This window comes from Fulmarus glacialis, unplaced genomic scaffold (assembly GCF_000690835.1).
Source record: "Fulmarus glacialis isolate BGI_N327 unplaced genomic scaffold, ASM69083v1 scaffold45484, whole genome shotgun sequence".
NCBI lineage: Eukaryota > Metazoa > Chordata > Aves > Procellariiformes > Procellariidae > Fulmarus > Fulmarus glacialis.
This window is the reverse complement of record NW_009209538.1, coordinates 416-23,636: the sequence shown is the minus strand read 5'-3', so window position 1 is coordinate 23,636 and position 23,221 is coordinate 416. Positions and strand designations below refer to the sequence as shown.

The following is a 23,221-nucleotide window of genomic DNA, read 5'->3' as shown; positions in this document are numbered from 1 at the left end:
CAGTGTGTCGTGCAGCAGAGGAGGTTTGATAACGCATGGCCCTTCCACCTTCAGTTAACTTCATCTTTGCACTAAACCTTCTGGCCAGTAGTGCTGCAGACGTTACCGCATTTTCAAGGCAGCATTTAAACCCTGCTTGGGTTTGTATTAATGGCGTATGTGGCTGTAATATACTTACAGGATAAACCATTCTGCCCCTCAGATGGCAGTGCTTTATGAAACGAGAGATTTGGGAACGGCGTGACTGACGCCAGGCATCACCCTGTTGTTAGAGCTTCCATCGTCTCCAGCGCATGACCGTGTGTGAGAGCACCGGCCTCTCCGTCTCCACACTGGCTGCGGTGTCGGTCGTCGTGAGTCCGTGTGCTGGGGAAAGCCTAAAGCGCCTGTTGACTATCCTGTGTCGTCTTCAAAGTACAAATGTACCCAGTCAAGACTCAGTATGTGCTGCAGGAATCCTCTGTGTCTGCCTGCTAGAAATAAAGTAACTGGATAAATCTAGCGGAATGATAAAGAATTCAAGTGGTTAAATTGCATTAAAAGGTCAATGACCATTGAGATGAACTCTCGTTATGAAAGTTGGGCAGGAAGCAATTCTGTGACCATAAAAACCATTTCATAGCAAAATAAAGAGAATGTAAAAGTGAAATCAAAGGTAAATGTGAATAGAGCTTTGGAAGTGGTAGACCGATGCACCATTTTATTGATAATGAGATACTTTGTTAGGTTAACTTTATTTTAGTTCCAAAATAGTACTTCAAATAGAGACTCATAATTAGTTTTGATAACAGTTTAAAAAAAATGTCGTGACCTTTAAAATAATGCTGGTACATCTAGTACATATATTAATGATTTATGATGAAGTATGTATGATCAAATGTAAGTTTTAAGCTTTGTAATTAAAGATAATTTCTTTAATGAGATTTTCTGTAATGGTAACATTATATCTAATACCAATTATTGTACGATTTAAAAATCCTCTGGAGAAAATCTTAGAAATCTTAGTGAGCGCTGCACATCTCATTTTCCATGCATTGGGCTTAAATTTGTACCCTCTGTGACTAATTTGTTGTTTTCTTTAATTGATGTTGTTGCATGAAATTTTTCCATTTTTGTCATCTGATACCCTGATAGAGATTGGTTGCCTAGCTATCACCTCTCTGTTGGATGTTGTTGAAAAAGATCTTCCTGTTGTCAGGTTAAAGAGCAGAGAAGTACATTCTAGACTAGCATGCTGATTGATTTGCATCTTCATAGCTTTTAGGTATGCAATTGTATTGTGGTATGGTAGAAGGTTGATTTGACTAACTATGTAACAGTCTGTATTGCCACTTACTTTGGTTCTTTTTGATATTCCGCTCTTTTAATTACTAAAATTGCAATTTTTAAAAGTTTCTCTGCAGGTGGAATGCCTCCTGTTCCTCAGGTAGCTCAACAGATTAGCCAGGAGCAAGCCCAACAGCAAAATGGACCAAACTTGTCAAGTTTGCATACTTCCTTACCTGCTCTACACAGCAGGAACCCAGCTTTTCTTCAGCAGGTACAACCAGCAGGCTGTGATAAGAGGCATGCGATTTTGGTCCCAACTCCAGTTCCCATACAACAACAGGTATCAGATTTGCATATTACATTGTATGCAGCTTTGAACAGCTGTTTTTTGTGTATTGTAATTGCTGTTGTCATGTATTCTGCACCATTAAATAGTCTTTCTGAATACTGGGAAGAGAGTATCCTCAGAAACAGAGTGGTAACATCTGTCTTGTTAAGTCTAGACAAGATTAATTTTTGGCACTTTACCGCTACTTTGCCTTGAAATTTTACTTCTGTAAAGAACATATCTGTTCATTTATGTCATTTGTGATGTCTACCCAACTCTCAGTTTAAATATTCTTGTGCTGGATTTTCATTTTCATTGAATCAAATTCATTTCATGCTTCAAAGTAAATTTCAGACATGTGTGGAAGGTTGCAAGTAAGTAAGTAAGTTACAAGGTGCAGCAAGAGAGAACAGCGTGCTAACCTCTCACTGTGTCCTGGCAGTGTTGTCCTTTGTGTTTTGTATTGAGACTTTGTGGATGACGGAATATATTACTCCAGCTTGGGGAGAAAGGAGCAAATAATTTCAGTAGTTTTTGCAAAAGACTTTACCAAGCACCAATAATTTGCTTCAGATAGCCGTTGTATGGCACATCTGGGTATAAATCTTTCATTACAATAAAACGTTGTCTTCATTTAAATTTAGAATGCTCTGTAGATAGCTGTTTCTCTCTTTTGGTTTTAATTAGTGGTGCAGACATGCCATATGATTTTTCTTGAAGAAAGAAAAGGAATGAGAAGGAATCAGGCAGATTCTCTAGGGAAGTAGAATTTGTTCTTGTAATGAAATCCTAGAAGGATATTTAATTAAACAGAATCAATTATTTTAACTTTTTATGCAGCATATTTAGAATAAGGGGGGAGGAATCACAATGAAAATTTGCGCTGCTTGTGCTTACTTGCCAGCAGTTGCAGGATGCTTACATGTGTTAATAAAAATGCCATAAACTAAATGCATTTTTACATGAACTTTTTAGAGTATTCTGTCCATCTGCCATCTGGCAGAGCACTTCAATTCTGTGAAAATTCTCACTGAATCAGCCCTGCTCTTCTGATGAGATCTAGAGGTACTATATTTTAAGAGGAAAAAATAAAGTTCTCAAGACTGAGTACCATTGCATCCCAAACTTCTCTACTGATTTTACATAATACCACTGCATCACAAAGTCCTTCGGAGAATTTACAATAAATCTGCACAAGATGTGTTATTCATTATCTTTTAATAAAGTGCAACTTCAAACAGCGTAGAATGTTTCCAAGGACTGAATAATCATTTCTATTGGTTATTCATGTAACATTTTTCACAGTGTCTCTGTCTTGGTTTTGTGTTGTGCAGTAGGAAGCATAAGTTTGATTATGTTTACTTGAAGGAAAATGAAATTCTGCAGCGAGTAACAGCACTGAGGAAAGAAGGTTTATGGTCTCTGAAACGTCTGCCCAAACTCCAAGAGGCTCCACGGCACAAATCACACCATGATTATCTTTTGGAAGAAATGCAGTGGATGGCAACTGATTTTGTTCAAGAAAGAAGATGGAAGATGATAACTGCCAAGAGAGTAATGTGAATTTGATATTTTCAACCAGAAAAGGGGGGAAGAATAGGCAGCATTTTCATGGTTAGGACATGATCACTGAGGATGTGTGTGTTTTGGTTTGCCTCTCCACTGTGTTTGTAAAGTTTGGGCAGTACTCCTAAAGGGATTGTGTCTTTTTTCGTTCTTTAGAAATACGCTTTTTAGATAGAACAGTAAAAACTTAAAACAATTTTATGGTTTTATTCAGCTAATTTTAAGTGTGGCTCGTCATCATGACGATATGATACTTCATAAGGAAACATGCAAGAAAAGAGAAGAGAAGCAACTGAGGACTGTTGCTGCTTTTACTGCTAGAGAAATTGAACGTTTCTGGTCCACCATGGAACAGGTAAATGTGAAAAAAGAAAAAAAGAAAATCTAAAGATGTACTGAATAAAAACCTATTGGACCATAACAGCAAGAATCTTACAACTGAGCTTTGCTCAGCCCATGTGGTGAATATTATCTGTTGGTAAATATAGCTTCATGTTACGGTTGCATGAATAATTGCAGGCCTTATATGTCATGAAGGAGAGTGCTGCACTAATCCTAGTTGGTGCAGTTGGCTTGCTGCGGACGTTTAAGTTTTGATGTGAGTTATTCTTGGGTAGCTCTCGCTTATTATGTGGATGACTTCTATTCACAGTTAGTTTTGTAAACGCTATTTTTTTCTTTGAGTGCTCTGCATTGTAGCCATGTCTGATGCCTGTCTTACTGTTGAAGAAATGTTAAGTAATTCATAGCTGTATTTGAAGCTAAGTGCGTTCATGTTTGTCATTTCCTTCTGCAATTTTCCCCCCTCTCTCTCTCCATTTTAGGTGGTAGATTTAAAACTGCAAGTAGAGTTAGAAGAGAGGAGGAAGAAAGCATTAAGCTTACAGAACATTTCAAAAAAAGGTAATAAGAACCTAGGACTTCTTTTTTTTGCGTAACTTTTTTTTTTTCTTTTGTGTACTAGTAGTAGTAGTATGAGTTTACCAAAATAAATGTTTAGGAGCTAGTATTTTGGTCTTAGTTTTGAGTCATCAATATCTCCTTTCTCTAAATCGCTAACTAAAGCTTTGATACACGCACTGTAAAGGCTTTTTGTGGCTGAGCTCTTGTTTGTATCAGGGTTTAGTTTTGTGTAGCTTGGGGGCCATGCATGAGACTGAATTCACTAAAACTATCATGTGTGCACCTGTGTCCCACTGCAGTTTGCCCTTGTTTATGTGGGCAAGTTTGACAAACTTAGAGTATTCTTATAGTGTAGAATTCTTGCGTTCTTTAGACCCTGGATTAGCTGTAAATGGCATCAAATCTGTAAATGAATTATTCATCTCAGATATGGCAGCACCATGATTTATTATTTTGTGCAGAAATAAGACAGACTCTGAATAAGAAAGAGAGCCTTCAGAAGGAAGTGGTGCTTCCAGATCTTCTCACATCTACTGTAAAGAAATACATGGCAGATTTAGCAGACATTGCTGCTGCTGCAGAAGCGTTGTTACCCAAAGGCAGTGCTCAAATCGCAACAGTAGTAAAAAGTGATACTCCATCTTTATGGTGCGGCACTCTTAGAGAGTATCAGAAGACTGGACTGGAGTGGTTGGCAAAGCTGTATAAGATGAATCTCAATGGCATTGTGGCTGATGAAGCTGGACTTGGAAAAACAGTGCAAGTTGTTGCTTTTTTTGCACACCTGGCATGTAATGAAGGTATGAAATATTGTAGATCTTTTATTTTAGAAATCTGTATTTTTAACAGTTCATTAGTGAATGTGTTTTCAGGAAGAGGAAAAAAAAATTGCTTTTAATATGTGTAACTTAAAGAAATATACCTGGAATAAATTCTATAAAAAAGGATACACAATTCCTTTCATTGTTAGTGCATGTGTATGTGCATATGTGCACAACTGCCTTTTCGTGTAAGTTCTGAAGTGGCATGCAGTCATTTCCAGCCATGCTGTACCTTTTATCTCTATAGGTAACTGGGGTCCTATTCTTGTTGTTTCACAAAACTTTAATGTGCTGAAGTGGAAGATTGAACTGAAATGCTGGTGTCCTGCTTTGAAAATTCTTCTGTATCTTGGGAACCCAGGAGAACTTTTTAAAAAAGGACAGGTATTGTGGAACATTGTTTCGTCTACATATGTACTGGGTAACATAAGCATTACACAGAAAGAAAATACCAGCCTCAGTTACAATTACACTATTATGGTTAAAAAACTTAAGTATAGTGATATCACAACCTGGTTCTTTTCTCTTTTGTTATGTAGCATACTGAAAGAATGAAGGTATTTCCTCATTTCATGAATGCTAGTTCATAAGCAGAGTTTGATATCTACCCATAAAATCTGCTTTGATGACCAGCAATGTCTGGCTAGCCTTTTTAAGTTGGGACTCACTGGCATGATGTCCCTTTGCACAGATATATTTGACTAGTACCTAATCTCTGTTTGGGGAAAGTCACATTTTTGCTCCAGTGAGTTGTACCTCATCTTAGTATTTGCAGAAGTTTATTAAGAAAATGCGTTGAATTTAGGTATTTTTTGGACGAGAAATTGATGCGTAATCCAGAACAAGACAGGAAGTTTGGTGTGTATTTTGTCGCTTAGAAGCCATGTATGTGTTTTCAGGGTTCAAAACTTCACTAAACTTATTTGCAAAATATGCTGCTGCTTCCGCCCCCCCCCCCCAATTTTTGTATTTTCAATTTCCATAGTTACAAGGATCTTTTTGGGTTCCTCCATTAATGTTTTTACAACGTACGACTTTTATCCCTCCTTTTGGGATGATGTGTCTTTTTTAGTTACTTTTCAATTTCTTTCCATGTTGGAGTCCTTCATATAATTTTAGATTTACTAGCAATTTTTCACTTCTCTCTTAAGTTTGTAGAATTGGGCCATATAAATCATGTAATAACTTTTTCTTGCCTTGTGACCTGAGCAGAGCAGAAGAAAATTAACAAAATTGCCATAGCTTTGAGCATATTTATTCCTTTAGGTCTGTGACTTTTCCTTTCATTCTTGCAATTCTAACTTTGTGTCTTGTGTTTCTAATTTTTTATTTGCCTTTGAAAGTAAATATTAGGATGTTAATTCATACATTTGACAGCTTCTGCGATCAAGTCCGTAATAATTTTCATACTTCCGGGTAGAATTTACCTCAAGATTGACACATATGAATCTTGGAGATGATAATTTATCCATTAAGTATGAATACTATTGATAACCTATAACAACAAGTATAAGTATTCTGAAACATGTCCAAATTCTTCAAGGAACAATTTAAAACTGTATAAGGAAAGATGGCTTTTCATTGCCAATTGGTTTTGGATGGCTAGGAAGCTTGGTCTACTGTTTTGTAGGAAAAGTTTTTTCTTCTTCAAAAAAACCAGTTTCTGTTAAGGATATTTTATATAATGTTTCAAACATCATAACCAGAGAGTTAAACTGATCATTCTCTTCCCTTTTGGGATTTTGAAAGCTTTGAAGAACTGCACTGGGATAAAGTGCAAGATAATCTATTTTAATACCAGAAGAGGAAACACTTAATAATCTTTGCTCTGAAAGCCATCAAAAAAGCCTTCAGGATTTTTGTGGTTTTATGTTGCAGGAATGGACTGACCCCAACGACTTTAATGTATGTATTGCCTCCTGCAAGCAATTCTTTAAAGACTATGAAGCATTCATGAAAGTACGATGGAGGTACCTAGTTTTAGATGAGAGGCAGAATGGTAATAGTCTGACAGAGAAACACTGGGACACAATATTCAATCTCCGGAGGTCTGAAGCATTCATTCAAATTTTTCTTTTTGCTTTTGTCTATCAGTTACTTTCTGAAATAACTTCAGCGCTTTTAACTGCAGGTGGTTTTAAATTTTCATGCTGTGATGTAATTTAAGTTATGAAATAGATCTTACCTTAATTGTTATCTTCATTGTTCACAGTCATCATCGTTTACTCTTGATGGATACGCTTCTGCCTACTGCCTTAGAAGATCTGTGGGCCATTGCCTGTTTCCTGATTCCAGGGATTTCCCAATCCTATCTGGATTTTACGAAGGTAGCATCTGTGGAGGGGAATGAAGATCATTACCAGAGAGTTGCAGTGAGACTGCAGAGAGTACGTCTCCCTTGAGGATAGTGTCTTAATACTAGTATCTCTTTCTCTGAGGAAATACAATTAGGGAATTATTGTTTTGTATTCTTTTAGGTAGTACAGTCATTTATTTTGCGGAGGTCCAAAATTCATGTTGAGAAGCAGTTACCAAGGAAATATGAGCACATACTCACATGTTCTCTTTCTAATCGGCAGAAGTCAATGTATAAAGACATCTTGTCTCAACCGAGGTACATCTGTTGAGTATTTCTTAATTGTTCATTCACCGTTAAAGTTAGGAACCATTTCAGTTACAGTAAGAGAGCTTGTTTGCTATGTGTTATTTCTAAGTGAGGCATGGGCAAACCTAAAGATTAAAGCACATTGGCATAATTGTAGTCTGTGCAGGCTAATCATGTTCTACACTTAGTGGTAATTGCATTCAGCCATTTCTTCATTCTGTGTTTGTTTATTTAGATCTAGTTGTTTTACAAGGTGAAAAGAAGCATAAATAAACAGTATTTGTAGATTATGGGACAAAATATATATGGGACAAAATATTTATAACTTAGACACAATTGACCATGTGTCAGTTTTTGTCTAAATGTAGTTCTTAAGTTATTTAGGAACTAATATCCTAGGTTATATGTTACATTGCTTTTCTGATATGTCTAGTTTGTATTTTCCCGTGAATTTGATAATTTAAAGTGGTATTTATTCAGGTGTTAAAAAAAAAAGTCCTTAATATTGACAATATGTGTTTCATATATTATCTGATGTCATTTCCATTTGAAATAGAGTGGCTATTTGAGAAATTCAGGTTTATGATAATGTGAGTTTTAAAATCAGAAGATATTCTATAAATTATTAAAAGTTTGTGTGAATGTGAGAGAAGCTAGAGGAATGGAAGACTGCATTTTTAAACTCATACTTTACTAAGTTTGATGAATTGGTAGTTATCAGATTTATTCAGAAAAACAATTTGAGCGTGCTGAAAGATCTAAGCTCCTAAAAAGCACTGTTTTTTAAAGATAATTTAAATTATACTTTCATTTTAAATAACAGAACTCAAGAATGTCTTAGAAGTGGGCGCTTTGTCAGTGTCCTCCATATTCTGACACAGCTGCTAAGGGTGTGTAACCATCCTGATCTGATAAGTCCCTGGCTTCCAAGTTCTTCCTGTGTATTAGACACGCTGGAGTTTACAACTGCTTCTCTAGTGCTGAATGCATTAGGATGGGATCTTTGGAAGGTGAGTAGGGAAGTAATTCTCTTGTGCTTGACTTGATTTGACTGGGAGAGCAGGTGGCTTAGGACATAAAATTTCTTACACATAATTCAGGTTCCAATTAAATTTCAAAATCTGAATTGCTAATTCATTTATTTTTAGAAGCAACTAAGACTATAAATAATAGCCATTGAGTTTATGGTAGTACTGAATTTAGTAGGTATGCTGGGAATTTGCTATCCTTGTCAAAGGACGTCAGACTATTTTGCAACATTTTTTGGTTTTGCTTAAAGTTCCCAATTAACCGAAACTGATGGGCCTTGGAATCAGGGAAAGGTGCCATTCTTGTCCTGTCCTGAGGAATAGTAAGGGTATAGTTAAGCTGTGTACAGCTCTGGAGATGAGAAGCTGTCTCAGATTCTACAGTTTACAGTTTATAGTCTGTTTGTTAAAGTTCTATTGCAAGGGGTTTCATGCATCTTTTTTCTAATGATTTCAGCAATACTAGAGGCTTAAGAAAGACTGGACAAAGCTAAAACAGTAGCGTTATGTGTCCCGGGAAATTCAAATAGTTACTCCTTTAAGCCTGTTGGAAAAATCATTTTGGGGCGGGGGACAGGGTGAGCATCAAAGGCTTGTGAAGGAAGTAGGGTTAATGTATCAAGGTGGGAATGGATGGGTCTCGAATGACAGTTCTACAAAGACAAATGTTTTAATTACAAGCATTGAATTAACTGCAGAGCTTGTAATTTGAGAGTGCTGTCCTCTTTTTGACTCTTGGTAACATGAGCATAATGCTCTATTTTCACGGTGTAGGTTGCTGAAACCTTTTAAAGTAATGGCAGCTGCTCTCTGCAAAATCACATGACAGTTGGCTTCTCCACGTTTTGGTTTAATTCTGGCATCAGCTGTGAGCTTTTTAATCATTCTCAGATAATGTGGTATTATTACTACTATTATTTTCTTTTACTGCAACTGAATGATAGTAGAATATTTCTTTAGGTTGTTTTGTTTTTTGTTTGGTTTTTTTTTTATTTTTGTTTTTTTTTTTAATAACTTAAGCATGCAGACTGGTCTCTCTTTGATGTGATTGGGATGGAAAACCAAATTACTTGCTACGAAGCACAAATACTGCCAAAACTGAAGGTAACTAGGAAGCTTATTGAAGACATTTACTGTTCTCCTTCGTCGCCCAGACTTGAGCCGGTGAAGCTCAAACCAAATAGGTATGCAGTGTTCCAGTGATTGATTGATTTATTTAAAGTAACAGGTGAAAATGAGTAATATTTGTGAGGGCTGAGAGGGTTTATTCAGAAGCATTTGTTTTTCTTGCTATCTTTTGTTTCCAAACTGATCACTGCTAAAGACTGTATGCCAGTCTTCTGAGGGAAAGCAGACTGCTTTTTACCACTTTATAGTTCTTTTCATTGACGAAGGCTCAGTTGTGATCTTTCCTGCCAAACTCAATAGAGTTGAAGTCTCTGTTTTTGATAAAAAAAAAAAATCAGAGTAATTAGATCTTTTTCTTCTAGTTAATTTTAAGTCTAAGATGTGCTTGCAAAGCACTTAAAGAAATCTTAGGGTTTTTTTGGGGGGGGAGAAGGGAAAGAAAAAAAGGTGTTCTGTTAAAATTTGACCTTTTGTTTTTGTTATTGACTCTTCTTTCTGAGGAGCAGTTGGGAGGGTTCATTTTTGAGTCTTGGAGTGAATGTAATTCTGCTGTAGAGCAATGTAGACTTAAACATTTTATAATAAATTAACCTGGTAAGAGCAGGGTATGGTTACTGAAGCCCAAGACAGCTTGTGTAACGCACAGCTGTAACAGGTGACAAGGAGGATGTCCTGCACTAGTTCTATTAGGCAGTTCTGCTAGACGGGAGCTTTGTCAGTTAATGAAATTTAAGAATTGGAAGTGATAGCTAAAATACATACATAAAGTAGAAAAAGAACTCATTCTTTTACCATTTAGACATCTTTAGTTTCCCTGACGTAGTATACACAAAACCGTTATTGTGAAGTCAGCTTTTACAATTGCAGTATGTTTTTAAAACCAGGCTGCCTGAAGATGGTTGGAAGTAGAGATCCCCTGCTTTTTGTACTTACATTGCACGTAGCCATAGTTAAGACTTTGCTCCATTAAGAAGTTGGATCCTTATTAGCATCTTTTGGGGAGTTTTCTTGCTGTCTCCAGACTCCAAAGATGATTAAGGAATATTAAGGAGATCTGTCATGCTTGTACCCCTCCACGAAATCTTTCAGAGAAGACTGGAGCCTCAGGGCACTTGGTGTACTTGCATTTTACAGTATATTGTGTTTCTGCTGCGTGTTGAGAGAAGCAGAATCCCTCCTGCCATGTGCTCTGCAGCTGCGTACCTCTTCTAGCTCAGATTACTGACTAAAAATAACTAATTGCTTTTTAACATGATATTAGGAAGAAAGGATTAACAACTTCCTCATGGATGTTTTTTGTATGTGTAGAAAGACAATTTGTTAATTTTTAGGTTATTTACACCCGTGCAGTATGGACAGAAGCCCGAAGGTAGGACTAGAGACTTTTCGAGGTCTCAGTTGCAGCACACAGTGGACACAGCAACAGTTACAGATCATCATGAGAAAATACAAAGACAACAACCCCTTGCCGTGTTTTCAGAAAATCAGCATAGGAAAGGTGTGTTGTACACATAATAAACCATTGCTTTCTGGTTTGCTCTCTTTTTTTTTAATATTGCTTGAATTTGGGGAAGAAATGAGGTTGTATGCAAATGCGTTTGTGCATTACATATTTGAATATCAAGTTCCATTAGCAATTCACTAATTCACAAATTCACTAATTCACAAATTCACTCACAAAATCAAAACAAAATTCCTTATTATCTGTCTGTCTGTCTTTTATAAACAGAATGATCCTATTGGGCAAACAGTGGAAATTTTGCTGGCAGTTGTGTTGTGGGTCTGCAGGTTTACCATCTTAACGAAACTCTCTTCAGACCTGACCTGCAGTTTGCGAGACAGCTTTTCACACATGTCATTCTTAACTGACTGAGCAGATTTAGGCATCGCCACTGTCCCATTCTCTGGGTCTCTGCTGAGCCGCTACTAAAGGTCATTATTAACTGAGTCTTTTTTATATGATACAGCCCTTTGGAACAGACTGTTCTCAGATGATTGGGGATGTAGTGCAGTATTTCAAGCACACTCTTTTTCAGGCCTTTTCTAAATTCTCTATATATTGATTTCAGCTGGGTACAGTGTAAGTTTTTGCATGTTTGAATGGGAAGCATTCAGTATGAAGGGAAACTGAAAATTATGCCTAAAAATTATTCTTTTGTAGTCTTAACTCTTCTATGAACTTCTTTCATTGCTAACAGTGAATTGTGCAGGAAAATACCTCTTACTCTGTGATTGTTTTCCCCCAAAACTTTGCTTAAAATATACCTGTGCAGACTCTTGAAACCCTTGCAAAGTTTGTACATTGTCAAATCAAGTAAGTACCCATGTGAAATACAGTCAAACTGTATCTAGGAAATCATCCTGGTTTTTTATAGGTCTACCAGTGGTACTGAGGGGAAGAACATTTCATGTATAGTTTAAGAACACACAGTATTAGAGGGAGACCTAGTCTGTTTGCAGTTAAGTGCAACCCAAGAGTTATGTCTGGAGTAAAATTGCCCTTCATTGGAAATAGGGCACACTATATGCATGGGATAACCATTCAAATCCTGCAGTGTACGGTGAGGAAATTCTTATTTTTAAACCTTGTACTTTTTTTGTCTTCTCCTAACAGCCAGTGAGATAATAGTCAGTCCAATGACTTCCACAGCTGGAGCACAAGAGAGAATTGCTCAGCCAGGGAAGCCTGTAACATTACAGTTTAGAGGGAAAACATTTACTTTGTCTTACAGTCAATTCTGTCGGCTTATTGGTAGACAGTGTCTGAAGCATCAAGGTAAGGTACTACACGATTCAATTTGATCTTTCTCCTTCTTTTTCCCCCCTCTTTTTTTTTCTTTCTTCTTTTTAACTTTTTAACTATTCAGAAATCAAAATTCTAGAAGCTACAATATCCCTATATTGCAGTATCATGTGTCTCTGAAATGAAATTATTTTTCTTCATTAAAATATTTTTCTTGTCTTGCTGCTTTCCTGGAAAAATGAATTTATTGATGTGACAGTGGATGACTTGAGTACTAAACCTATAACAGTATCTACACTTCCATGTCCAACTCAGGTACTATGCTAAGCCTTTATATGATAGAGTATATACTTGATCATGAACAATGTGTAGTTTCCTAGATTCATGTGTGCATATCTGTTCGCTGAAATAGTCAAAGCTTTAATATTTAAATCATGTAGAATATTGTAATTGACTAGTCTTATCCATCTGTGCTAGTGGACTCTCCAATGGTAGTTTGAAAGTCCCATTATATTTTTGCTAATAGGCATAGAGTAGGAAAGCAGATTTATTTTTCATTAAAATACCAAACCTAACATCTGTCCTTATATCACAAATACTATACTAGTCGTCAGCTTTTCTCCTGCTCACATCTCCTTCCATAGTCATTCATAGAACTATCGCGTTAACTAAATTATACTTATTTTCAACTTTCTTTTGCATAGATTTCTTTTTCACATAAGCTTTATCGGTCAAAATACATTCAGAAAAGTATTTTGAATTTAAAGGGTATCATTGAAGAAAAAAGACAACTAAAGGAATACCTGGACAAAATACATTTTGGGAATGAGCGTCGTTGTTCCAGAACCCCCGTGTATGGCAGAGACTTGTTGGAAATTTGCTCTTGGATCAGTGAAAGAACAATCTCTCAGCATTATTCTACCAGGATTAACAAATGGTGCTGGGCTGGCTTTGCAAATTGCCTTCCATATTCAAATACTTCAGAGGTTCTAGAGGATCCATTGCAAGAACTCATTCTGACATTGAAGCAGCAACAGATTGCCCTGAAGGATGTTGTTACTAGGTAATTGAGACAAATCCATTTGCAGTCTTTGCACAAATTTGATGAGTGTATACCATCATCCAAAACAGGGTATTTATGTAAAGTATTGTAAAATGCTAAAAGTGATAAATGAGTTGCCTTGTTTTATCCTTATTGCAGGCTAAATTCCTTTATGAAGAATCTATTTGCGTCCCTGATGTATAATTTTAGATCATTCTAAGATTTTAAACCTCTTAATAGTTCCATGGCAATTGTTATTAGTTATATAGCAATTCTACTTTATTTTGACATATTTTGTCTATTATTTTAATACTTACAAAAAAGTAGGAGTTGTAAGTCAGCTTATCTGGGTAACTTTACAGATAGTGGTAATTTCCTCTTGCCTTGTTCTGATCTTGAGTGTTTTTGCATTTACTTGATGTTAACATAAAACTTCATCTACTGATTTACTTTCAGTTATCTTTAGCTAGGTCCTTTATGCTTCCATGCAGACATCTTCTTTATTACTGTTTTTGAGTAGTTAATAGCCCAAGCTGTTAAAAATTAGTACATTAAAGTTTTGGTTTGTTTTATAGAGATCTGCGCGTATTGCCAGCTGTTGCTGTTGCTACTCCGTATTTGTATGTAGCAAATCCTCCTTATACATATACCCATGAAATGAAGGTCTTGAAGTTTAATCTAAGGGAACAGATACTTCCCTACTTCCATTCAATGCAGCAGATAGCAAGGCCTCATTTTCTGCAGTTTCCAGATCCCCAACTGGTGCAGCGTGATTCAGGTATTTAAAAAAACCACCACCTGTTATAACTGTGCAAATGCACTTTCTCTAATTGTTGAATGCTACCTGCAGAACCTTCAAGTTCTTATTTCATAAACAGGCAAGATGGAAGCTCTGGCTGTCTTGCTTTGGAAGCTGAAAGCAAGCGGACATCGTGTGTTGATTTTGACGCAGATGATTCCAATGCTTGATATACTGGAGCTTTTCTTGAACTTCCATTTTCTCACATATGTAAGAGTTAATGAGAGTGATGCTCACAGTTGGCATTATCTGGTAAGAGGCCCTCTTACTCAAGGTAATAGTGAATAGATGCTCGCAGTGGGAAGGAAAATGCTAAAGGAAAGTCTAATACGTTTGCAAAATTCATTTGCATAATTTCATTAGTTATTTAAGCAAATTATGTATGTAGCTGTAGCACAAAATGTGTAATTATATATGAAATATATCAGTCTTATTACTATTTGATGAGGCATCCAGGGTGTTTCCAAGAGGTATGCCACTAGTTGTCCTACGTTTATGAGTAATTTGTGCTTGAAATACAGACATTTTATTTCACAATAGTGTTTTGATTAATTGCTTTTGCTTTCATTATCTGTAGCTATCTACATTGTTAGTACTTTAAGTGTAGTTGCTATTTTTATGTTGGCATGTCCTCAGCCTTACTCCAGGGGCTTTTGTTTGCTGCAGAGTGCCCTGGCATTGCCTGAGGATAAATTGAAAATATGCTCATTTCCCTCCCCGGTAAGATTCTCTGTATCCTCTGGGGCCTACAATTTGAGCAAACATTAACAATGTAGTTAAGTTATTCTTTTCTTATTATTTATTTCAAATTGCATTGTTATGCTTTCTGTCAGGTGCAGTATAAATCATAAAGGAATACTTTGCCTTAAAGCAACACAAGGCAGCACAATAGAAGGGATTTATTTTAGTCAATAGACAAGAAAATTGGTGAAGCACGCACAGAATGTAATAACCCAGTCAGGTGTGCTTAATCAAAGGACACAATGTGACTACTGTAATATATCTTCAGATTTTTATCTGGTTGACTGCACCATAAATTAATAGTCAGATAACTTAAAATGTTTGCACGCTTAATGTAGGTTGGGGAAGTAATAAGAAAGCAATTTTTCTGATCTTCTCATTCTGTAAGTTTGTTTAGAGATTTATGCTTTATTAATATGAATTTGTAATTAAGTTGCTTGTCTCCCCATTTTAGGAATCCATAAAAAACTTCAACCAAGACAAGCGATACTTCTGTGCTATTCTTTCTTCCCACACTCCTTCCACAGGTGTTAGCCATGTAGATGCGGATACTGTTGTCTTCTATGACACTGATTTAGATCCGCTGATGGATACAAAGGCTAAAGAATGGTGTGATAAAATTGCAAGAGACAGAGATATTCACATATACAGGTGACTTTTACACTAAGAAATAGTATCGGTGTTTTAAAATCAAAAATAGAGGGAAGATGGTTTTAGGTGAAACTAGGATTTTTGGTTGAGGTCATCCTTTTAGTTTAAGTCATTTGGTCTTTTGAGATCCCTGTAAAGATTGGATCAGTCATACATACTTCTTCCCTTCAGACTAAAGGGAAAATGAAAACCCTGTCCTTCCCCTAACTGTATCTTCTATTCCTGTCTTTCCCTCCCAATTTCATCTTGTAAGCCATCTGGATTTCTGTGTTGGGACAGTCAAAAATGAACATTAATATCTGTAGGTGTTTCCTGCTCCTAAAAAACAATAAATGTGTTTCTTGATGGTCTATCATTGCATTTCAAATCCACTAGTGATGAGATGATGATGTTCATGTAGTTCTAAGATGTATTTGAAAGCTTCTCTCAAGCGACTGTTTCTTTATCTGGAAGGATGTGCTGAGAGCAGAGGGGAGCTTACACCACTGGCCAGGTATGCCTGGATGTGCAGTGCAGACACTGTTAGCAAATAACCTGCTATTTTAAGGATTTTTTTTTTTAATCCAATTGTATATAAGACAGACTGTTTATTGTGCATTTTGAAAATAAGAACTTCAAAGAACCCAGCATTTTGAAAATATGAAATCAGATGTAAAAAGAAAGCTTTCCTCTAGGAAACTAAAAAAGAATACAAAACTTCCTGTGAAAATACCTGATGGACTCTAAAAGAGTGCTTGTGCTCACTGCCGTAGGTGAGGAACATTAGACATGAAACAGTTGAGTTTTAGAAAGTGTCACTGTTTTCTAGGGAACAGTATTTAATGAGTTTCTTTGTTTTACAGGCTTATAAGTGGTAATTCTGTCGAAGAGAGGCTATTGAAAAAAGGTATTCAACATTTGATTCAAGAAGTGCCTGCTCAAGGAGATGATTGTTCAACAGACTTTTTAACTCAGGTACTGTAACATTAAGAATGTGAGCAGTTCTTTAATGATATGTAAAAAATAAGTGCTTTACTAGATCAGAATCAGAATTTCCAGACTTGTTTGGGGGCCAGTGGTATGTAATCACAGTTAAAATCACTAAAAATCCTGAATTGTTAGTTCGTATAGAAAATCAGAAGATAAAAATATCTAGAAAGAAAATTGTGTTTGTTCCAATAAGTTTACACTATTTTTGGCATTGTTTTAATCAAACGAAAACAACGTCTGCAGCAAAAGGTGTCAAATATGTCTGTAATCTGACTTTTCTAAACTCAATTTTAGGATGATTAAAAAACTTTTGACATCATACGTTGTCTTACTGAATACTTGAAAACCTGCTTCCATAAGGTTCTTTGCTCTGAATATGGAAATGAGGATTCCAGAAAGTTTACAGAAGAGACACGATCCGAGATAAGAGATGACATAGGTTCAGAGTTGTATGATTCAAGAAATACCATGGTTCCTTCACAGATAGAACAGCGGGCTAGCTTTGTGGATAAGGTACGATGATTTCTCTTGTTTTATGTAAAGCTTTAGAAATATTTGAAATTTAGTTTCCTGTGCAACAATCAAATGGCTTTCATAAAGTACCTTATTTTCACTCCATTTACATGAAACTGTTCTGTGGAAACTTAAATATTGAAACAATCCTGGGAGGTAACCTGAGCTTGTTGGTAGAGCTGTTCATGTACTAAAACATTTAAGTCACCAAATGTTCTCCTGAGGATTGTGAAGTGCGTTAGACTAAATTGTGTCTTGTGATATAAAACTGGTTTACAGTCCTGTGCTTTGCCAGATGGTTGTGTTTTTTCTTAAAGTCCTTGGATCTGTTTCTTCTTAACCATGAAATGATTATTCTTAGCATTCCCTAAGTTCTGTCAGATTCCGATTGTCTCCTTTTCCCTTTGGCTTCTTGTGCAGAACCCAAGTAGCAGTCTGCTTACTTACTAACCACCAGTCAAGAGTGTGCAAAATAACTCAAATGGGATTCTCATTTTTTTTTCAGTTAGGAAAATGGAAGCCAGTAGTTGGAGCCTATTCTCAGTGATGCTGGTGGGATGTGAGCAGACTAGCTAGGGACCAGAATGTCAGATTTTTGATCCTTAGATCTCTTTTCTACCTTAATTATGGTGCCATTATTTGCAACTGAAATAAATACATTTATTGGTTGGGATTTTTTTCTGCTTGTTTTTAAATCACTGGTTATTTACGTGTTTCTAATTCAAAAGCTAAATAACTAGCCATGTGTCAAAATGTTTTTCTGAACAGCTTAAGCCAATTGAAAAGTATGCGTTGAATTTCTTGGAATTGTTTCATACTTTGAATGATCAAAAAAGCCAGAAAGTCAACAAGGTAAGCAACTATATTTCATTTTCTGAGTAATTAATAAAAACAAAACAGAAAACCCTAACTGTTGTCAGATTTTCTTTTTTGTTTGTTTGTTTGGGTTTTTTGTTTGGTTTTTTTTGTTTATGAGCACTGAAATTTTGCTCGAAATGATCGTGGTCTAAAAACACACTGGTTCCTAATTAATTACCTTAATTAGGTAGACATATTTCCCTTTCTCTTTACTGGCATGAGGGCCTTACCCAATAATGAAAACTGAGTTTAACTAACTTTGCTATGACTGTTAGCCTATAAAAAGTGAATTTATTATGTAGTTACCAGACTCAAATCTGTGGCAATTTACTGCTGTTAGCATATTTATTGTGAAAAGCAGTAATATTTTAAAGTGTACAAATTTTCCTCCTAAAAGGAATTAAAAACTGCAAATACAAAATGGGAATATCAGCATGCCAAGGAGTTGGAAAAGGCAGAAGAAAAATTTCAGCAAGAAGTGAAAGATGAACTCTTAACCTATATCAGAGAAGATGCTTATAACATGGTAACATCAAGGATCTCCAAGTCCCTGCTTTTCAAAGAATTTGTGTATTGTGACTATGAACCACGTCTCTTGGGTTCATATTGCACTGGTCTTGTACCCTTGCACAAGTATTGTACTCTTGAAATTGAAGCTGTCCCTCTGCACAGTTTTAATTCTGTAGAGTAGCAAGTTGCTGTTTTAGCAGGAGGACTGTCTGTTTGTAGGTTGACTTGGAATTGCACAGTTATGTATCAAGGTAATAATAACTGAAGGAAGAGACTGAGAAAAATATGCTGCCTTTTGAAAATTAAGATTAATTCCTTAAAATATATTTTTTCTAACTTTTTTTTATTATAGTTATTGCAAACATGCTTATGTTTCTAAATGCTGGGTCCTGGGCTGGATGATGTATTGAGGTATCAAAAATTCCTTGTTTCTCACACAGGAATTTGTCTGTGAAGGCCCAGATGGAGAAATAGAAATAATGCCTGTAAGTCAGTAGCCCTTATTTTATCTGAAGGAAATCCTACCTAAAATACTTTAATTAATGGCTAACTATGGGGTTTTTGTTGTTGTTGATGTTTTGTGTTGGGTTTTTTTTTTTTAAGCTTTGGACTCCCCCTCTTGTACCTGAGAATCACGATGATGTCTACACTGATTCTGTTATGTGTCTGATGTATCGTAGTACCCCGATTCCAGAGTCTAAGCTTCCACCTCCCTTTGTCAGAAAGGCACGTAAGCGGCAGAGAACAGATCTGTCTTGTAAGTTGGATTCAGAATTGCATGGGAAGGTGCAGTAACATTTTTGTGTGAAACAATATGAAAACTCTTTGAATATGAGTATCTTTAAGTTTGTGTTTAAAAATTTAGGCATGCATGTACCATTATCTCTGTTAAGCTTGATATCGCTCAAACAAATAATTGAATGTAGAGTGAGAGCAGAGGAAGTGCACTGTGAAAACTTGCTTTTGTCCTTAGGACTTAGAATTAGAAGTATGGGTGAATTAAATGAGCAGGACTAAAGCAATGAGACTCCTGTGCATCCATATAATCTATTTTAAGCTTCTTTTTTTAGTGAAGCAAGAAGCTATTTAAAAATGACTGATCAAGTCAAATACTGTACTAGTTCAACCATAGGTTGAAGGTACCTGCATTCAGAAAAGTACTGCAAAAGGCTTATCATTATTGGATGATTTGGAGCAATCAGTTTTCTGTCATGATCTTGCTGCACAAAGTTCCCTTCTCACTGGAGATTACAACTTTGTCCTGTCAACTAGCTTCAGGTGAGAGAAAGAAGCATTGCCATAGAAGGATGGTTGTTCCTCCACCTTCACTTTTTGATCAAGTGACTCCAAGAATATTGAAAACACGACAGAAGAGTAAAGCTCAGAAGACCCTCCTCTTAGGAAAACAGAAAACGTATTTTGCAAGGCCTTTGTCAGTTCTCATCAAGTCAGCTGCTGGCACTGGGCAAGATAGTCCTGCATGGCTAATTGCTGAAGACTTGGCACTGCTAAAAGTAAGATAGTACTTCAAAAACTTTTTACTTGGAAGTTTATTACAGCATCCATAGACCTTGATTAATACAGGATTATCCATGCTTGTGCGCACAAGAAAAGCATTTAATTGAAATATTACACTGGTTTGATTTCTCTCTGCCTCCTACGGGGTGAAACAGTTACGGGCACTTCCTTCAAACCTTGCTATTGTGTCACCAGCACAGACAGCAAACTGGGACGTTGTCAGTGATGTCGTTAACTCTTGTAACTATGTTTATCGCTCCCCAAAGCAATGCCAAAATCATTACATAAAAGCATTTGCAGTTCCAGAAGGAAAGGTGAGTTTAAATTGAAATATGCACTGCATTGTGAAGACTTGATTTTTTTGTTTGTTTGTTTGTTTTTTAATTTCTCGTTGCTGTTAGTGGACTACATGAGTGTTTAGTAAGCAGAATCATAACTACATTTTAGAATTTTGAATAGTTTGGCATACAAGAAAATGCTAGTAAATATCTTCCCCTGTCAGTATGACTACTATAGATTATATTCATTATAGTTTCTTTACACTTAAGAACATCAATTTCCCTATTGCTGTGACAATTATATGACCTTGGATGTATCAGTTTGCACTATCAGTATATTAAAAATAAGACAGGGAAGCTATTTATTTTACCTTTTAAGTGACAGGATATGAATTGACTTCAGTCAAGACTATTGTAAACTGTGATTCTTGAGACAGGGCATTTATGATTACTTACTCTTGATACCTAAGCCTTCAATTTCTATTTATTCCAGAACATAAATGGTTATCCTCTTCGTGCTAGACAAGCCTATGCTAAAGACCAGAATTCTGAGCGTACTCAAATCTATATGAATCACTTTGAGTTGATGACAATGACTGCTCGAAAAAGAAGTTCCTCAGAAAGGTTTCTGTAAGTTTACTTCTACTGTCAATTACCATTTTTCCCCCATTTAACACTTAATCAGTTTGGTGGCCTGCTAGGTGATTTTTTTTTCCCTCTTAAGCACAAATGTATTTCACAGTGGCGTTTCTCGTCAGAGGTGCTGTGATGACCTTCAGCCTTAAGTTACAGTGCATTTACTGTCAAAGAATCAAACCTGTGCTTGTGCTGATGTAAAGAAAAGCTTGAAGTGCTTCAGTATTTTTCCATGTGATGTACCAGGAGGGTCAGCCCAGGCTTTCCTCAGCTCTTTTCTCAGGTCCAACAATATAGCTGTCATATTTCTAGGTAAAGAACTGGTGGGAGTTCCCTGCTAATCCCCAGCTTTGTCAAATCTTAATGGCAGAGTCCTCTTCCAGAATTTTAAAATTATGTTAAAATGTCATGAATATTAAAATAGTGGCATAAAATTAAGTTAGCTTAAGCTACTTCATTTACTTTCAATGCAGGCAACTATGACAAGCTACTACCTGTGTCTGAAGTTGTTTCTGTCTGTGCAGAGCCTATGACGATGCAGAAAAAGGTCCGTTCAGTTTTTCCAGGTGAACTCCATTCTGTACATTCTTTTCAATAGCCTTGCAATTCTTTTCAGTTTCAAATATTTTTCAGTTACTTTTTCCTGTAAAAACAATTGCAAAGGTTGGGAATAAAGAAAAATTACCAGGGTTTTTGGAAGACTGAAAATTTGTTCAGCATGGGTTTTGACTGCCTAATCCCCTTTATCAGTGCATCAAAGCTATCGGCAATCAGTTCTCCATTCCAGATCTATTCCCTTACAGTATTGTCTCATTTTTTGGCATTTTAGCAATGTCAGAAGCAAGCAACCACGATATATAATAACTTTTTGTCAAGTCAGAATTTTCTGTTGCAATTATTGGTGTAGACAATTAGGAACTCATTTTTTTACATGAGTTCATGGTAACAGTCACGGGTTTTATCTACTCAGAATTAAAATAATTAAAAAGCAGCATATTGCTGTGATCCCGCCTCTTCTTCTACTTCTGTTGTCATAGGCATTGACTGAAGAACAAATAGCTCCACAACTGCAGGAGCAACAGCCTAGTCAGAAGCAAGAAGAGGAACAAACAGTGGAGCAAATCCAAACCCAGTGTCAACCACAAGAGGAAACACAGGTGAGAAACGAAAACATGATTGCCATGTGGTATGTGAATTCAGTTCACTCCTGCCATTGCAGGCAGAGAAGTATGTTCCTCCGGGTAAATTAATCTGTAAGCCCAGGTTCATTGCACTTACGGCGTCTGTTTTGACTTCGCTGAGGCTGTGTGTAGGACTCATGGCAAACCTGGAGAATTGGGACATCGATTAATAAGAGCATTTCGTTTTATCTGAGCGGAGGTGAATGGACTTAAATGTTACCAAAACTAGAGTCTTGTTGTTCAAGGATATAAGAAGAGTATTCAAAGAATAATTATAGACAAGCTCCTTCTTAAAGATACGGAATTTTGGACTTCATCCCAGAGTGAATTCTATGATGCTGAAAAAGGAATTCCTATTTAGAGAGGAACCAATGTCATTTTATGGTACTGATAAATACATTGAAAAAGTACAATTTTCTATCTTCCTTGTTGGAAGAACCTCTTAAGACTTCATGCCCTCTTTTGTGATCACTTTAGAACACTTGTAGATGTTAAAAATACAAGTTTATTTTATGGCATTTTCAGGCTTCAGGATGTACGCTCACTCCAGCCATAGCTGTATTACAGCCAGTGTTTGTGGTACCCACCATTCCGGCACAGCTGAAGCCCACACCCCCCGCCCTGTTTTTTCAAGTAGAAGCATTTGACGGCATCAGTTGTAACCATCACCCTGATGGCAACTGTGCAGATGCTTTTGATGGCTCCGCTTATATCAGGTATGGTTTTACTTTTATTTTCAGTTCACATTTTCCTATTGAAAATAAATCTTACAATCTTTAGTGAGTAGCATTGCTCGCTTTAAAATTTATTGACAAGTGAAAATGATGGGACAACAGTCTTTCAGTAAGTCCTTTTCTCTTTAGAAAACAGTATATCCCCAGACACTGTATTATTTAAATGTAATTAATTTTAATTAAATACAATTTTAAACAGTCATCTTTGTATACTCTGTCACTTCTTTTCAGTTTTATCTCAAAGTTATCTCTATACTCTTAGCTAGTAACCAATATTCACCTAAAATTTAATTTTAGATTTAGTTGCAAAAGGTTCCAGGAACCAAGTCCTGACCATCAGACCACAGTGACTTCTTCGGCAGGGGAGCTGCCCTGACGGCAGGCTGAGGTGCGCGCCAGC

The 23,221-nt window shown here is 36.4% G+C and overlaps 1 protein-coding gene across 1 annotated transcript; it reads left to right on the top strand.

Annotated features, from left to right (window-relative positions):
• Positions 1 to 293: 293 nt before the first annotated feature.
• On the top strand, positions 294 to 22,803 carry LOC104076114 (E1A-binding protein p400-like; the record flags this gene model as incomplete). Its single annotated transcript, XM_009576859.1, has 28 exons — positions 294 to 414; positions 1,404 to 1,540; positions 2,966 to 3,151; positions 3,378 to 3,518; positions 3,988 to 4,066; positions 4,528 to 4,866; positions 5,135 to 5,271; positions 6,766 to 6,935; positions 7,100 to 7,274; positions 7,365 to 7,501; positions 8,316 to 8,502; positions 9,541 to 9,704; positions 10,980 to 11,146; positions 12,263 to 12,424; positions 13,172 to 13,454; positions 14,009 to 14,211; positions 14,312 to 14,484; positions 15,428 to 15,624; positions 16,467 to 16,578; positions 16,954 to 17,106; positions 17,875 to 17,958; positions 18,362 to 18,490; positions 18,915 to 18,959; positions 19,078 to 19,231; positions 19,747 to 19,988; positions 20,136 to 20,306; positions 21,944 to 22,063; positions 22,613 to 22,803. Coding segments are annotated over exons 1-28 (4,559 nt in total), but the record flags the coding sequence as incomplete, so codon positions are not given.
• Between the last annotated feature and the right edge of the window lie 418 nt (positions 22,804 to 23,221).